Below are 18,570 nucleotides of genomic sequence, written 5' to 3' on the forward strand. Positions count from 1 at the left end.
AAGGCATGTTAAACTCAACTCAAGGGGCATATTCTTAAGCATATTACATATCACTTTCACAAATGAAATGTTTATTATATTCAAAGATTGAACCACTAACAATTTTGTTGACAAGATTTTGAAAAGTGTGTTTAACTTATTGATTTTTTTTTTTTGCGGAAAATAAAAATGTTGCTAAACCTTAAAGAAATGTAATGCTATTGTTTCATTTTTGTTTTGTATAAGTCCAAATGTAATATGATCTTTGGATGGGGTGGTGGGAAGAGTAACATATTTTCAGGTGTGTAGCAAACATTTGCGTGTACTTTGGGTTTTTTAAGTTATTTGATAAACAGTTGGATTTTTTTTTTATTCTTAATATCGTGGAAAATTCTGTTGTTTTGTGCACTGTTTTCCTATCAGTCCCAAACTTTATTACTTAAAAAAAGAGGAAGAAATTAAAAATGTGTTTCCTAAAAATTCAAGTCATCGGTTAATCGAAAGAATTATCGACTAATTTATGAAAATAATTGTTGGTTGCAGCCGTACAATGGTCAAAACGTCATGCGGAAAAAAAACAGGCTTTGGCATAACAGCATTTGCCAAAACAGCGTTCGGAAATACAAAATGGCATTGGGCAAAATTACATAATGAAATAAAACATTTTTTGTTAAAAAAAAAATTTTTTTTTAAATTGAACCATAGAAATTATGTAAGTTTTATTTATTTTATTTCTATACATATATTTTGCTACGGCCTTTTTATTTTTAAAGGCTGTTTTTATTAATTGAATTATTGCACTTTAGGACTTCTATAGATTACCTTCATATAAAATAGAAAAATAAAGTCACTGAGTCTTTTGAATTTATTTTTAATAACCTGGTTTATTCAGCAGCATCTTTCAATTGATTAGAGAGGCTTTTAAAAGGATGTTCAATGTCAGAAGGTAAAGCCATCTGTTGGCTAAATAACGTGTCCATGATAGCAATCTCTGAATCCCTTTTAGTCACATCTTCCTCAGCAGTCCAGGACATGTCGTGTTGAAGTTTGAATGCACCAACAAAAAAATGGGGACAACTTGGGCCCCATTCCTGTAGTAAAGAAAAAAAAATGATCACAAAAAAAGAGAGTGTGTGTGTGTGTGTGTGTGTGTGTGTGTGTGTGTGTGTGTGTGTGTGTGTGTGTGTGTGTGTGTGTGTGTGTGTGCATTTATTTATCAAACAGAGGAGTAAAGAATCGTAATTTTTATTTTATTGTTTTGTCTTTTCAGATTTTGGTTTGTTGTTAGTCAAGTCACATTTATTTATATAGCCCTTAATCACAAAAATGTCTCAAAGGACTGCACAGGATTACAATTACAAAATTACACAATTACCTGATCTTAAACCAGCATTGTTCAACAAATCTGTTCTGTGTGTAAAAATAAAAAATGTATTTGTGTTTTTCAATTGTTTTTGCAGATCTGTAAATATTTTAATTTTTTTAAATGTGTTTTTCAGGGATTTTCTGCAAAGCATGTGAAAAAACTCATTATTAAATACTTTGGTGCATAATATTTTATTATTATTGATAATATAACATTTAAAAAAACCAATCTGAGGAGCCATTTGGGAGCAGTGAGCAGAGCCAAAATGCTGGTTTTCCAAAGCCCTCTTGGTCGTGCGACCAACAAGGCACAATGGCGCTTCACATGACAACGGCAGTAGCTCAGGAGGTAGAGCGATCGTTTTAGGATTAAGGGATCCCAGTTCGAATCCCGGCTTGTCCGTGTTACATGCCGAAGTGTCCTTGGGTAAGACACTGAACCCCCAATACCCCCAATAAGCAGGTTAGCGCCTTACATGGCTGCACAGATCACGGCCGCTATTGGGAAATGTGAAGCACAATGTAAAGCGCTTTGGGAAGTCATTGACTTGAAAAGCGCTATATAAATGCAGATCATTTCATTTCATTTCAACGCCTTAATGACAAGCCACAGAGCAGGTGTATCTGTGCTGTATTTCCCCTTTTTCTTTTTTTCCTCATTTATTGTGTGTATTCTAGAGTCAAACTGCCCAAAAATTTGCACAGGCAACAATTTCAAGCATTTTCAAGCACTTAACCCAACCTTCAAGCATTTTCCTAAACTTGAAAAAAACATTAAAATTCAAGTATTTTGAGGATTTCAGCAACTGTACGAACCCTGTCTCTTTTATGGCGAAATGTACATGTATAAAATGTACAATGCATGCCATCAAAACTGTATTGGCTTGAATGTTACTTGAAACTTCCTGAGGCGAGTTCCATTGTATGACGTAGTTTCTCTTTCGTGTTTGTGCGTCACAGAGGTACTGCCATGATAAGCAAGGTATGCTTTTCAAACTCTAAAGGTAGTCTATTTATTGGCTGTATTCAGGCTAAAATGCTCCCAAACATTAGGAGTTTTGTTATGCATACTTGATGTTGACGCTGTCATTTCTGAACATTGACTTATGATTACAGCACTAGTTCTAATCCACCTAAATTAGTTACCGAACAGTATGTCACAAAAATGAGTAAACCCCTCACATTTCCGAAAGATATTTTATTATTAACGTTAAATCCAACACTGCAGAAACATCGCTTTGGCACAATGAAAAGAAGTCTGTGGAAAGTTTGTGGAACTGTCTGGAGGCTAGGGCTGCACGATTTTGAGAAAATATTTAATTGTGATTTTAAGACCAGTGTTGCAATTTTGATGAGATTTTTTATTTTAAAAGAAAGGTGCATTTTCTGTGCTAGTTTTGTTATTTTTCTAAGTACTTAACCCTTGGATGCATGACCTACAAGTACATACATTCTTACATGAGTCGAATCAATAATTAGTGGGGAAAAACTAGAAATACAAATGGCATCATATCATACACATATTTTATGAGGAATACTTGGAATATGACAGGATTACAACTTTTTTATTGTTAAAGATAACAACCCATGTGGAAATTTGTTATCCAATTTATTGATTCAAGGGTTAATACTAGTGGCAGGGCCATCAGACTGTTGTGAAGCAAAGGCGTGTCTGTATGATGTCACGAGTCACAACAAGACATAGCCTTAGAAAATGTGTAAAATACTAATGTTTAGTTTTTCAGATGGTGATCAACTTCAACATGGGAAGAGGTAAGGCTCAAGGTATTGTCCTAGCTGGTTTCCAGCTAAGATGCCTATGCTTGACAACTACACTTAGGTTACTTTCTATCCTATGAACATGGGTTTTAACGCACAAAGGAATCAACTCCTTGCCCTGAAGAATTCTCGTGCCGGCGTGATGAGGGGGCCCCATTGTGGATGGAGAGCCGGAGCTAGCTAAGCGGCTAGCGCCGTTATAAGTCTTCGGTAACGTCCGTAATCATGGTAAATGTGAACTCTCAACCCAATAAGACAGACAAACTGGCTGTGCTGGTGAAAAACATCAAAGCGCACAGGGAGTGCAGTTTGCTGTGTTTTACGGAAACGTGGCTCACGTCTAGCTTCCCGGACGCTAACTTGGAGCCACCCGGAGCTACCCGGACCGGAGCTAACCGACTTCAGCGCTGTTAGACAGACACGAAAGCCTGCAGGAAGCGGAGAGGAGGTGGACTCGCTAACACGAGGTGGTGTATCCCTGGGCACAAAGATTTCCATCTGCCGCAGGGACGACGAACTTTTGGACTAGCGTGTGACGTCATCCACTGCGCTGTGGCTAAACTACAACAAAGCACCCCGAGGGCATCCTGTTAATCTGTTAATAAACAACAAAGGAGACTGCTGGAAGTGTGAATTTCCTTACGAGGAATAAAGTATCTATCTATCTATGCTACACTCATCTGCAAAAAAAATACAGGAGAGAATAAAAACCTGCTATTTATGTGTGTTCCAATTTAGATCATTCAATGTTAGTGATGTTTCCTTCCAAAAGAGACCAAACAGTCCAGATTCTCCAAACAGTTCAACAACAACATTCAATTTACTTTGGATTGAGATTTTACGTGAATTGTGCAGGGGTTAAATGCAAGGAAACAGCGCCCTCATCTGGGGAGCTTTGTTAGGGTTGCTGCCAATAAATCCTTGAAAAGGTGAAAGGTGACATTATACAATGACACAACGTCACATCGAAATTGGATTTGATTAAAAAATTAATTGTGACAATACATTAGGCTGCCCAAGGCTACACGATTACCAACACCCTGAAGTTGAGCTGCAGTACAGTGGCTAAGATCCTCCAACGTTTTAAAAATCAGGATGCACTCAAAACAGGACTTGTGTTGGATTTCCAAAGAAGCTGAGTGAACATGCACAGCCTCTCATCCAAATACTATCCAAGAAAGATAGGCACAGGATTGCTGTCAGCATTTCTGCAGAGACTAAAGAGTTGGGGGGCAGCCTAGAAGTACTCAGACCATACACTTCAGGAACTTTCACTTTAGTTACAAAGGGATTTAGTTATCGATAGCTATATTTTGAGTTTTTTGAGGGGAAACATTAATTGACAATGATATATAAGCTTTACACAAACTACCTTTCATTGTGAAAAAGCGATGTTTCTTTAGTGTTGTTCTACTAAGCACTATAATTGAATCTGCAGAAATGCAAGGAGTGTACACCTTTGTGACGTACTGTATTTTGACGACCAAAAGGCGCATACAAGTCTTACATTTCCCTAAAATTGTGCAGCGCACCCTATTGTGCGGTCCCCCTGTGTCATAAAAAGTGGCACAGCGACCAGCTCGGTGGCCTTAGGGTTGGGTGCCTGCTCCAGAGACTGGGAGGTCACTGGTTCAAGTCTAGGCTGAGTCAACACTTACAAAATTTTTGGGTGAAATCTGATGTTTATGTGGGATTGTTCACATTTCCAACTTAATACGAATTATAAGCAATATTCTGTGCCTTTAATTGCCTTCTTCAGTGTGAACACCACACGTTTCCCAGAAGCAAAAGAGGACACATACCGTCACACGCAATGCATTGTTTGCCGAAACGCTCATGGATGCTTACGTCATAGAGTATCTAGCTATTTGAAAGTTATTGTCTTGATCCTTTGGTTTTATGAAACTGTTTCAGTTTTCCAACCGCACCAGGACTACGGTGGCACAGAAACTTACAGCGGATTATTAGGAAAAGAATAGATTGTCGAAGCTTGGGCAGAGGTGTTGTTCGACTCTGACAGTTACTCTGAAAAAAACTAACATTTTAATAGTATTTAGGAAAGCTGTTCTGGTCAGAAACAGGTTGAGGATTTTGACGGTTATGTTATTGATTACAAGTAAAAAATGTTAGTGCCAAACTGTTTTGCACCAGCTCTTTTTAAAAAAGATAGTTTTAACCGTGTGTTTTACTTTGAAATAAAAACTTAAATAAACCACAACTAAACTCAGTTTTGCTTCCGTTGTATTTTTAATTATGCATACTTGTATGCTTGTCTGTGTTCTGCCGAAAAATCCGCCCCTCACCTGCACGAAATCCCCCCTCGTGCAAACGTTACTGAAACATGTTAGCATTTAATTTGGGAGGCAATGTAATAGTAACAGTACAGCATGGAGCATTTGCACTATGTATACGCGAGGCGAAACATTCTATGCAGGCAGAGGGAACCCGTGGCCTATCGTGCACCTGCATTCTCTGTAGTGTTAAATTTGAATATAGAAATAGAACCGGTTATGGACACTACGCCATTTCACACAATGCGCCCCATGGTCGTGAAAATACACTAAAAGAATTAGAAAAAAAATTACCTTAGGAGAAATGATGGATAAGTATTTTTGTCCGGATGGTCGCTGGTAGAGGTAATACATGTTGCCAGGCTTTTTCACCAAGTTACAAGCAGCGTGATGGAGGTCAGCATCTCTTTTGGCTTCTTCTAACACCTAGATGTGGACATCAAAATCAAGTACATGCCCTTGTCAATAAGCATTTTTTGTATCATATACAGGTCTTTCCAAAGGAATTGGCATATTGTGAGAAAGTTTATTATTTTCTCTAATGTACTGATAAATATTAGACTTTCATATAATTTAGATTCATTACAAACAACTGAAGTAGTTTCAGACTTTTGTTGTTTTAATATTGATGATTTTGGCAAATATAGTGAGAAAAAAACAAAAATCCATATCTCAAATAGTTAGCATATTTCCTCCGACCAATAAAAAAGTGTTTTTAATTTTTTTAAAAAGGCAACCTTCAAATAATTGTTCAGTTATGCACTCAACATTTGGCCGTGTATCCTTTTGCAGAAATGACATCGAGGCAATTAGCCTTTGGCGCTGCTGAGGTGTTATGGAGACCTAGGATGCTTCGTTAGCGGCCTTAAGCGCATCCACAGTGTTGACTCGTTTATTCAAATGATAAGGTCAATAGCTCGTTTAGAGCACCTTTTCATGATTTACTAATTCTTTGGGATAGTAATTTTGGGTTTTTCATGAGCTACATGCCAAAATCAATAATAATCAAACAATTAAAGATCTGAAATATTTCAGTTGGTGTGCAATAAATCTAAAATATATGAAAGTCAAGTCAAGTCATTTTATTTTTGTAAAGCCCTAAATCTTGGATTAAGCTTGGATTTAAACATTTCCACTGAGGTTGCAGATCGGATCTCAGGGGGAAGAGCATTCCACAGCACCGGTGCCCGGATGGAGAACGCTCTCGAACCAGCAGAACACTTCTTTGCTCTTGGGATCACCAGAAGACCGGCACTCTCAGAACGTAGGCTACGGCCCGGGACATAGGCGGAAATCAGATCGATCAAAGAATTTGAGATATGGATTTTTTTTTCCCTCACTATATTTGCCAAAATCATCAATATTAAACAACAAAAGTCTCAAACTACTTCAGTTGTTTGTAATGAATCTAAATTATATGAAAGTCAAATGTTTATCAGTACATTACAGAAAATAAAGACCTTTATCACAGTTTGATAATTGTTCAAGAAGGGACCTATATATATATATATATATATATATACAGGGAGTGCAGAATTATTAGGCAAATGAGTATTTTGACCACATCATCCTCTTTATGCATGTTGTCTTACTCCAAGCTGTATAGGCTCGAAAGCCTACTACCAATTATCATATCAGGTGATGTGCATCTCTGTAATGAGAAGGGGTGTGGTCTAATGACATCAACACCCTATATCAGGTGTGCATAATTATTAGGCAACTTCCTTTCCTTTGGCAAAATGGGTCAGAAGAGGGACTTGACAGGCTCTGAAAAGTCAAAAATAGTGAGATATCTTGCAGAGGGATGCAGCACTCTTAAAATTGCCAAGCTTCTGAAGCGTGATCATCGAACAATCAAGCGTTACATTCAAAATAGTCAACAGGGTCGCAAGAAGCGTGTAGAAAAACCAAGGCGCAAAATAACTGCCCGTGAACTGAGAAAAGTCAAGCGTACAGCTGCCAAGATGCCACTTGCCACCAGTTTTGCCATATTTCAGAGCTGCAACATCTCTGGAGTGCCCAAAAGCACAAGGTGTGCAATACTCAGAGACATGGCCAAGGTAAGAAAGGCTGAAAAACGACCACCACTGAACAAGACACACAAGCTGAAACGTCAAGACTGGGCCAAGAAAAATCTCAAGACGGATTTTTCTAAGGTTTTATGGACTGATGAAATGAGAGTGAGTCTTGATGGGCCAGATGGATGGGCCCGTGGCTGGATCGGTAAAGGGCAGAGAGCTCCAGTCCGCCTCAGACGCCAGCAAGGTGGAGGTGGGGTACTGGTATGGGCTGGTATCATCAAAGATGAGCTTGTGGGGCCTTTTCGGGTTGAGGATGGACTCAAGCTCAACTCCCAGTCCTACTGCCAGTTTCTGGAAGACACCTTCTTCAAGCAGTGGTACAGGAAGAAGTCCGCATCCTTCAAGAAAAACATGATTTTCATGCAGGACAACGCTCCATCACACGCATCCAAGTACTCCACAGCGTGGCTGGCAAGAAAGGGTCTAAAAGAAGAAAAACTAATGACATGGCCTCCTTGTTCACCTGATCTGAACCCCATAGAGAACCTGTGGTCCCTCATCAAATGTGAGATTTACAAGGAGGGAAAACAGTACACCTCTCTGAACAGTGTCTGGGAGGCTGTGGTTGCTGCTGCACGCAATGTTGATCGTGAACAGATCAAAGCACTGACAGAATCCATGGATGGCAGGCTTTTGAGTGTCCTTGCAAAGAAAGGTGGCTATATTGGTCACTGATTTGTTTTTGTTTTGTTTTTGAATGTCAGAAATGTATATTTGTGAATGTTGAGCTGTTATATTGGTTTCCCTGATGAAAATAAATAATTGAAATGGGTATACATTTGTTTTTTGTTAAGTTGCCTAATAATTATGCACAGTAATAGTCACCTGCACACACAGATATCCTCCTAAAATAGCTAAAACTAAAAAAGCCCCACTCCAACTTCCAAAATATTCAGCTTTGATATTAATGAGACTTTTGGGTTCATTAAGAACATGGTTGTTGTTCAATAATAAAATTAATCCTCAAAAATACAACTTGCCTAATAATTCTGCACTCCCTGTATATATATACACACACACAGTGGTAAGAAAAAGTATCTGAACCTTCTGTAAATTCTTCCATTTCTGCATAAAATTACTGTCAAATGTGATTTTATCTTTTCCAAAATCACACGGATAAAATAACAGTGCTTTAACTAAAACCACCCAAACATTTATTTGTTTAAATTAGGGGTGGGACAAAAAACAATGAATGAATATATATATATATATATATATATATATATATATATATATATATATATATATATATATATATATATATATATGGTGATTTTACTTTTGGCGATTTTTGAAATCGACGTTTCTTTCCAAATTGATTTTTGTGACACTATATGCAATACATAAAAATGCAGGAAAGCAAACGAAAGTGAAAAATGGAGGAAGAAAGCGAGCAATGAGAACTAAGGCCTTTGGCCATATATTTTAAAACCAAAGTATGGACACATTTTGGTTTTTATACAGTTCCCAGGAAGACGTCGACATTTTAGTTCAGGACATTTTGTGACTGCAAACCTGTTGCACATTGTAGATGTTCAGTTTTCATTGTCTGAGTTGAAATAAATGTCAGCTTCCGGACTAACTGACTATTTTAACATCATTCATGGTTTATTGTCTCAGAAGTGTATGATTTAAGTTGCTTATTTTTTAGAAAAAAAATTAAATCCCTCCATCCATTTTCTGTGCCGTTTATTTTCGTTAGGGTCGCAGGGGTGCTGAAGCCCATCCCAGATATCTTCGGCAGTGGGCAGGGGACACCCCAAGCTGCGTCTTAGGTGAAAGTATAAACACCAATGACCCACTCACCTTTTTTGCTTGTTCTTGGAGGTATCTGATCTGATCCGCAATTACAGAGAGTTTGTTGCAAGCATTGGCTTTAACAAAATCGTCTCCCTGGAAAAAAAAAACACTTTCAGATCATTGGAGCTGCAACTAACGATTTGTTTTTCATAATCTATGAATCGTCAATACTTTTTTACTTAATTGATAAATCTAATTTCTTAAAAACATTTTTAATTCCCTCCTCTTTACTCAAATATTGATGTTTTGGACAGATGGATAAAATGTGCACAAAACAACAGAATATTCCGTAATAAGAAAACAATCAAAAGTCCAAATGTTTTTCAATGAACTTGACAATATACAAAAATACATACAAACATATGTTAAACAAAACAAAAGAGAAGGAGCAATGCATTTCATTTTATGTGTAGAATTTTTTTTCATTCACAAAAAAATATATCCAAAACATAAACCCACTTTTCAAAATGATGTCGACAAATTTGTTTTTTGGGTTAAATCTTTGAATATGATCAACATTTCCAAATGAAAATGATTCATAATGTGCTTAAGAATCTGCCACTTTGTGTAGGGTTAAACATGTCATTCGTAGGGGTTGCCTTCACAATGCACAACTTATTACAGCTAGTGCTGTAAGCATGGGCAAAATGGTGGATACAAACGAGTGGATGCTCACGAGTAGATGCCAACAGCTATATGCACTGCTTGCAAATAATAGTTGGGGCTAGCTGATACCATGCTAACTCATTGTCAACAATGCTGTAAGCACAGTGGCAAAGTGTAGGGCTGGCAAAGCTAACAGCTACATGCTAACAAGTTATGCTAACGTTTACATTTTAAAGTGGTATGCTAATGGGTAAATGCTAACGGCTACATGCTAAGTATTCAAAATGACGGCTACATGCAAGCAAGTCATGCTAACAAGTCATGCTAACGGCTACATGCTAAGAAGTTATGCTTACGTCTACATGCTAACAACTACATGCTCACAAGTCATACTAACAGCAACATGCTAATAAGCGATGCGAATGGCTAGATGCTAACGGCTATAGAATAACAGCTATAAGCTAAGAGCTACATGCAAACAGCTACATGCTAACGGCTACATAGTAACTCGTTATGCTAACACATCAAGCAAGGTGTTACATGCATCATCCCAGTCCCAAAGAAATCAAGACATGAGGAACTCAACGACTTCAGGCCGGTCGCCCTTACATCACATGGGATGAAAACCATGGAGCGGTTGCTGCTGCACCACCTGAGGCTACAGGTCCGCCACGCCATTGACCCTCTACAATTTGCTTACCAGGAGAAGGTGGGAGTGGAGAATGCTATAGTCTACATGCTACACCGACCCTCTCTCACCTGGATAGGGCCAAGGGGGCTGTGAGGATTACATTTTTGGACTTCTTCAGTGCCTTCAATACCATACAGCCTCTGCTACTTAGTAGGAAACTGACAGAGATGGGAGTTATGGACTTCAGGAGAACTAGAACTTACCCGGTTCCTGTAACCATCAAAGGAGAATGTGTAGAATTTGTCCAGACCTACAAATAACTGGGTGTCCAGGTGGACAATAAACTGGACTGGACTGCCAACACAAAAACTCTATGTAGGAAAGGTCAAAGCCGACTTTACTTCCTCAGAAGGCTGGTATCCTTCAACATCTGCAAAAAGCTCCTGAAAATATTCTATGAGACTGTTGTGGCAAGCGCCCTCTTCCATGCGGCAGCGTGTTGGGGAGGCAGCGTCAAGAAGAAGGATGCCTCTCGTCTCAATAAACTGGTGAGGAAAGCGAGCTCTGTTGTGGGCACAGAGCTGGACAGCCTGACAACAGTAGCTGAGAGACGGGCACTGGAAAAGCTGCGGTCAATCATGGACAATTCATCACATCCACTACACAGCATTATCTCCAGACAGAAGAGCAGCTTCGGCGACAGACTGCTATCACAGTCTGGTAAAACGGACAGACTGAGGAGATCTTTTCTTCCTCATGCCACGAGGCTCTTTAACTCAGCCCAGCGGAGTAAAGGCCCACATTAAACCACACCCCCCATTGCATATTACCGTATTTTCATAGCAGTGTGTATTCTCTGTAGCACTATCTTAGATACTCTATATAGCACGCTACATTGAGTATTAACACAACACATTGGGTATTTGTGTATTGTATTCTTTTGGCTTTATTATTGTTTTGTCCTCCAGCGCAGGGATGCTGCTGGAAGTGAGAATTTCCCTGCTGGGATGAATAAAGTATCTATCTATCTATCTATGCTAATGTTTACATGCTAATTCAATTGGAATATCCTTCTTCAATTTGAATGGGCCTAGTCAAATTGAATGGCCCCATTCAAAATGTTATTACACAGTGTAGTAAGAGTGTTATTACTATGTTTTTACTATAAATTATATTTTTTAGACTGTCCCTGAAGGCATCTCCTTATTGCTAACGACTTAATGCTAACAACTGCATGCTAACGGTAAACACTAACAACTGCCAGATCCAGCCTCAACACTCACAATTGCAGAGGGAATTGTCTGGTATTATTTTTCTTTTTACTTTTTTTATTTACCCATTTTCCGATTTTTCTCTTTGTACCTTTGCAGCAGGTTTCCGTAGTGCAGTGGTTAGCACATTTCTCTAGGACACGAAAGGTCCCCGGTTTGGAAACAACAGAAGCAAAATTGAGTTAAGTTGTAGTTCATTTAAGTATTGGTGCCACCAGGCTGTACTTGCCCAAGACACACCACAGGAAATTGTGCTGCAACGATCCTAGTGGTTAACGGATCCAACCAACAATTTCTGCAGCACTTTCTGTTCCCTTGAAGGTTGTTAACTTTGTTTTATGGTGAAACAGTTACTACAATCTATCTATCTATCTATCTATCTATCTACAAAGTTAAAACTTTTATGCCAATTTTGTTTGTGATGATGCAATGTTCAATAAACAAATATTTTAAAAATGTTAGCTTTTAGATAAAAACGGTATCGGCGCCCTCTGCTGGACCAAACCTTTGCTACAATTCTCAGCGTCTGATTTGTGTGCACTTTTATTTGCATTGATTTAACGTACTGAGTGGCTCAATAATTGTCAACACTTCTATAAATCGATGGTATTGGTTTGTTCTTGCGACCCTTCACATAATGAAGACAAAATGATCAATTTAAATTAAACAAGTAAATAAACAATGCCCTTACTTTCTGAAGCTGTTCTGCCAAGGCAACCAGATCCAAGGCTTCCCCCACTCTCATGGTTTGATAAGAGCTTACGAGTTCCAATCCACCAGGGGCAGTACTGCTCTCTACCAGAGTCACTGCAGGACAAGACAATGTTTACAACAAATTATTTTACATGACAACGTGGCACAAGGCAGGAATGAAACAACACAATATCCTGGATCCTTAAAGTTTTTGCAAAATTCACCTATAATGCCCATCCAAGACATACTCAAAGTTAATTGAATGCTGTGTTTGAACCATTTGAAAAATATGGGCGGTTTTGGTCTCTTTTGAAAGGTAACACTCTGAAGTTGTCCCAAACTGAAATAATCCCTGCAATTGCTGCTAACATTGAGTAATGCGAGTTGGAACACATAGTTTTTTTTTCCGCCTAAATCTATTTTTGCAGTTAAATGCTTGTGGATCAGTGTAGCATGGGCATCGTAGCTGGAAAACGGGTGAGACAATACTTTGAAGCCTTACCTGGTACCTTGCCAAATTTGATCACAATCACACATTTTTCTAAGGGTAGATTTAGGCGTTTCCAAAGGTGTCCAGTTCACAACACTAAAACCTTAGCAATTGTTTTTCTACTTTGGACATTGTGAAAGAGTTGTAAATGTTTGACTCCTCTATCCAGAAGTGAAATCAATGATTGTGCACACTTGCGCGTAGTAATGGTGCATAAAAATAAATCACAGATTGCCTTGTGCAAGTTTTTGGCTCTGATTTGAATACACCCACAGGAAATGGCATGAAGTTATGTTTGGAATTTCATTGCTTAACCAAAGTGTCAATCATTATTTGAATCGGTTACAACTGGCTGAAGATATTCGGAACTACAGGAGGTGATGTCCCTTTCATCAAACAGGCCCATATAGGCTAATGTGGGCTACGGGCTGTGAAAAATAGCCTGCTATTGAGAGCAGTGTCAATCGAAAGGGCAGAGGCTAATGACCATATTGTAAATAATTTTACAAGTCTGTAAATTTTAAAAGGGGAGTTATAGAGCGAAACGAACAAACTACAAGAGGAAATGTAGAACGAAGCAGACATGCTTTTATGCAGATTTTTTTTTATCTGTCAGTATTATTGTGTGTTTTGGAGTATATAATTCACACAGTTGGATTACCTGGATTGTCCTTGATGCAACAAAGCCATTTTACTGAACATTTAACGAATTTGATGACGGCCAGGGGAAGTAATTCAGGAGTTATGTCGGCTTTATAGTTTTGGAGATTATGTTTTAGACTGATCGTGATGTATCTGTAATGAGTATATTTTAAAATGGTCATTTCTTTTATAATATATTGAATCCCAAGAGTTTAGGCATTCAAATGATACTTGGTATGATGTATTTTCAGAGACTGGTGACATCGTACAGACATGTATTTGTTTCAGAACGTTAAGGGGTTAAGTGTGAGATGCACGAGATATTTGAAAGTACTAAATGCATCTAATCATGGGGTCAGGAACCTATTGCTCGTGGGCCATGAATTGCTCTTACCATAAGTACATATGGCTCAGAGATAAGATAAGAATATAAAAAGACAGAATCAGAGCATTTACTTAATGTACTGTTTTAAACGGTGCCGATTCTTGTGTATGCGAAGCAGAGATTTTACTCACTGATTTATGGGTTCTGTACAGTTTATGTATAGAACCCTATGTATATGTTTTGACTGTAAATTGTTAAATAATCCTTTATATGGAAGCTCAATAAACAATCTATGATCATTGAGACACTTTACAATGAAAAGCCACATAACAAACTTTTGGGTTAAATACCCAGAAGCTCTAGCAAAGCACTCAGAGCTATTTGATTGGGTGATACACAGGGCGCGCACACTCCTTCTCCTCCTTGCCCAGCGCAGCCTGCACTGAAGGTCAATATGTTGATATCTTTGTTTGCAGTATTTTGTGACATTTTTTACAAAAGAACTTTGCTTGCACTTTTCTTAAAAATCATTATTTAAGTTTTTTGGGGGGAACACTAATTCAAAACAAGCCGAATTCTCTGTAAAAGTGAAGAGCGAAAACTTGTTTTAATGTGTTAACAATATTGTCTGCCTCAACAACTAATATCGTATACAAATATGTAAAAGTTGAAGAAAGGCTTCTAAAACTACAAATGTTTGAAAAAAAGATCTTGTATGTATGTCAAACACTTTAATTTCAGGGGAAAAAAATGTTCATTATTTTTCTGTCGTGGACTTATACGATTCATCAGTTTGTATCTACGGCAAGGATCTCCATGTGGAGAAATTCAGCGTCTTTGTACTCTGTGCTTATGACCAGATCTGTGTTTTTATTTTAGTAGTATATTGAAGTATTTTGCAGCAGTATTTTTGCAGTATATTCGGAGTAATTTCTTGGCATTAATGTAACTATTTTTTATTATTTTTATATCTGTCAAATTTCTGTCGTAGTGTTTGGTATAATAGTATGACTAGCGGAATTTTTATAGAATTTCTGGAGAAGTATTTTTTTCCCATAGTAGGTTTTTTTTGGGTAATTCTGTCATTATATTTCAGTAGTATTATTTAGGTATCATAGTATTGCTGTAGTGGTATTGTAGTGGTATTTCTGTAGTATTTTCGTCGTAGAAAATTGTTGGAAGTACAGTATTTCTTTAGTAGTTGGGTAATATCTCTGTAGTAATATTTTTGTATTAGTATAGTACTACTGTGGTAGTATTTTCTCAGTTCGAATAAATCGGTTCTCGACCAAAAATTTCAAGAAATTTTTGCTTCGCTTTTCGTTCAAAAAATCGGAGTTCGAACGCCGGTACGCTAGGGTGCGTTGCTGAGCGGCGTAAGGGTGTAGATTGCCCCCACCCCTCGTGAAGAACTGTTATGACGTGCGCACGGACTTCTTTTTGCTTTCGCTTTAGATATCGGTGAACTGAGTGTTTTAGCTCCTAATTATGCCTCCAAAGAGGGTCGGTACAAGCAGCAAAGTTGCTACAGGTGAAAAAAGAAGGGTAGGGCGTACAACTATTGCATTTAAGAAAAAATAATAGCAAAATATGAAGAAGGTGTGCAAGTTTCCCTTCTTTCGAGAGAATAGAGCATGGCCTCTGCAGACTTTCACAAAGGCAAGAAATCCTATTCATAATTATTTTCTTTATCCTTAAACCGCTCACCACTTTTTGTGGAGACAAAAATGACGTGTAAACGACCTGATTTTTTTTGTTGTACACGTTCATGTAATCATAATCTTTCGTACGGAAGATTACGCTAACGCGAACGTACGATTAGCCTGGGTTAGCTTCAGGTTTACGTTCATGGTAAGGAATCAGGGTGTTGGAACGGATTAAAATGATCTTACATTACTTTTAATGGGAAAAACGATTTTCGGTGATCGAACAAATCGGTTTTCGAACAGGGTTCTGGAACGGATTATGGTCGAAGCGAGGTTCCACTGTATATATTTATTTTTATTTTTTTTATTTTTTTTTTGGGGGGGGTGTAATGACTAGTATTATTGATGGTGTAACGGTAGTTTGTATTCTATACAGTCCTTTAAGACTTCCTGTGATTAGGGGCTTACAAATAAACATGGCTATATTTGATTTTTGTTACAAAGTGAGTCAACGTCTTTGCCTTTTCCAGCCGTGAAGGTAATGGAGTTTGATGATGTAAGTCACGTTTGTTATACCATGTGCCTTAAAAATAACCGATATAATATTTGTTGTGGGACACACCTATCATTAGTGTCGGGTGAAAAGCTCCAATATCACAATTAAATTTGTTATTCCTCGCGCTCATTAATTTACTATATAGTCGTTGTTGATTCAATACAAATTAAAATTAAAAAAAAGTTTTGTTACCTTTGGAAGTTTTGTCAGTCTGGCTTTTGGGGTGGACAGTTAAATCCATTGTTTTTAATGTCAAGTGTTTAGCAGCTCTCCAAGAATTTAGTTGAATTTGCTCAGGCCCAGTTGAGTAACTAGCTTATTTTGCGAGGAAAGCAGAATTCGTTGCCTCCCTTCGTTATCTAAGTAGTAGGCCCGACCTCTGACAGCCCTACTTGGAAACTGATATGCGAGCCATATATAGAGATGTCGGCCTGACTTCTTGGTAAATGCGCGTAACATGGACGTTGTTCTTTTCCACCGTGCGTAGACAGTATCAGTATCGAAACTGCTCCGTATTCTACCGACTCGTACCAACCAGCGCGTATTGATGACGTCAAGATTACTGTGGTGGAATATTGTCTATGTTTTTCTTTTTATTGTGAAAAGACCAACCGGAAGTAAAAGTGATTATCCTGTATGCTAACTGTGTTGGGAATGGCGGTAAATTGAATTAAACGTATTTTGAGTTGCACAACCTCCCACGCAACTTTGTCAACTATGAGCTAACGATGCTAATCTGCCCCCAAGTGCGACGTTCACCAACCAGCCGCCCGAAATGTTTGATTTTTCAAAGCCACATCAATGGGAGAAGTGGATTCAAAGGTTTGAAAGAGTCAGACTAGCAAGTAATCTAGATGTAAGGGAAATTGTGGTTTAGATGTGTCTTTTATAATTTTGTATTTTTATATACTCTTGTAGTGGGTTTTACATAATTCACCCACGGAACCATTGTTTAGTTAGCGAGTTCCTAGGGGGACTCTTAATTCGGCCGGCTCGAGCCGCTCTCTTGTTTTGTTTTGTTATTGCAAGTTTAAATGTCATTAAAGCAGCTTTCGTTGGCACCTTCGTTTGACACTCCGCCTACGACTCCCGTCTCTGCTCGCTACATTGGTGACCCCGAAATTAGTCTCGTGGAAGTTTCCGAGGCCGTGCATAATACTGAGCATACCGACATGGCACACGCGCCCGTTCTCAAGCTCCCCGAGTTCTGGGAGTCATCGGGGTTAACATGGTTCGCACAAGCAGAGGCTCAATTCACCCTGCGCGGAATCACTGATGATGACTCTCGCTATTACCACGTGGTGTCTGCTCTGGGGAGCTCAACTGCAGCCAGAGCGGTGAGTTTCATCACATCCCCTCCTGAACTGGATAAATATAAGGGACTGAAGGCATATCTCCTCAGAATCTTTGAACTGTCGCGTTCTGAGCATGCTCGACGCCTCCTTGCTATTCAGGGCTTAGGAGACAGTAAGCCATCGGATCACATGGAAATTATGTTAAACTTGCTTGGCACCGAAGAGCCAAATTTTCTTTTCACTGAACTTTTTCTGCGTCACATGCCGCCGCATGTCCAGACGGCGCTTGCGAATACAACCATTACAGATCCGCGTGCACTGGCAGAGGAAGCGGACCGGTTTTTCCTGGCCACACATAGATACACACATGAGGTGCTGGCCCCTACACGCACCTACACACCATCAAGTGCGACGCCCCCAGCCAGCAAGGCACGCACGGCCACTGACGATCAGAATGTGTCAGGTCTATGTTACTACCATGCACGTTTTGGGCCCAGGGCCAAGAAGTGCCGTCCCCCTTGCACCTCCAACGCGACGGGAAACTTCAAGGCCTGCACTCTGTAGCGGCCGTGAGTGCAGGCGCAAGAAACCGGCTACTGTTCATCCGGGACGCCATCTCCGGCCAAAAGTTCTTGTGTGACACCGGCGCCCAGAGGAGCGTCCTCCCTGCCACTGTGGACGATGTGGGGGGGGAACACATGGACCTCCATTAACTTCTGCCAATGACACCCCCATCCGCACATACGGGACACGGACAGTGGACGTGTGTTTTGGGGGTCAGCAGTTTACATGGGACTTTGTCACTGCGGATATTGCTTTTCCTCTTCTTGGTGCAGATTTTCTGTGTGCCAATGGATTACTCGTCGATGTGAAAAATGGCCGCCTCGTTGACGCATTGAATTTCTCCTCTCTCGCGTGTGTCCGCGACAAAGGGATTTTTGAGGGTCTGTCCAGCTCTCTCTTGGACGGTGATATTTACCACCGGCTCCTCGCTGAGTTACCCAGTCTGGCGAAGCCCACCTTCTCAGCCTCCACGACCAGACATGGGGTTGAGCACCACATTGAAACCAAGGGCCCCCCTGTTCATGCCAGGGCCCGACGACTCATTCCAGAAAGACTG

General features: G+C 39.4%; 1 protein-coding gene across 1 annotated transcript; it reads right to left on the bottom strand.

Moving 5' to 3' along the window:
- Positions 1-843: 843 nt before the first annotated feature.
- c6h1orf50 (chromosome 6 C1orf50 homolog) lies at positions 844-16,707 on the bottom strand. Its single transcript, XM_088337365.1, has 5 exons — positions 16,348-16,707; positions 12,495-12,610; positions 9,302-9,388; positions 5,709-5,840; positions 844-1,070 (listed from the first exon to the last, which is right to left on the bottom strand). The coding sequence occupies exons 1-5, from the start codon at positions 16,394-16,396 to the stop codon at positions 864-866; spliced, it is 591 nt and encodes a 196-aa protein (XP_088193491.1). The 5' UTR covers positions 16,397-16,707; the 3' UTR covers positions 844-863.
- Positions 16,708-18,570: the final 1,863 nt, after the last annotated feature.

Source organism: Urocampus carinirostris, chromosome 6 (assembly GCF_059441175.1).
Source record: "Urocampus carinirostris isolate Australia breed hairy pipefish chromosome 6, RoL_Ucar_1.0, whole genome shotgun sequence".
Lineage (NCBI taxonomy): Eukaryota > Metazoa > Chordata > Actinopteri > Syngnathiformes > Syngnathidae > Urocampus > Urocampus carinirostris.

Coding starts and splice junctions, on each gene's coding strand:
- c6h1orf50 (XM_088337365.1), bottom strand. CDS start 16,396: ATGGATTTAACTGTCCACCCCAAAAGCCAGACTGACAAAACTTCCAAA. Junction 12,611..16,347: donor GACTGACAAAACTTCCAAAG/GTAACAAAACTT, acceptor CTTGTCCTGCAG/TGACTCTGGTAGAGAGCAGT. Junction 5,841..9,301: donor TCCAAGAACAAGCAAAAAAG/GTGAGTGGGTCA, acceptor GTCCACATCTAG/GTGTTAGAAGAAGCCAAAAG.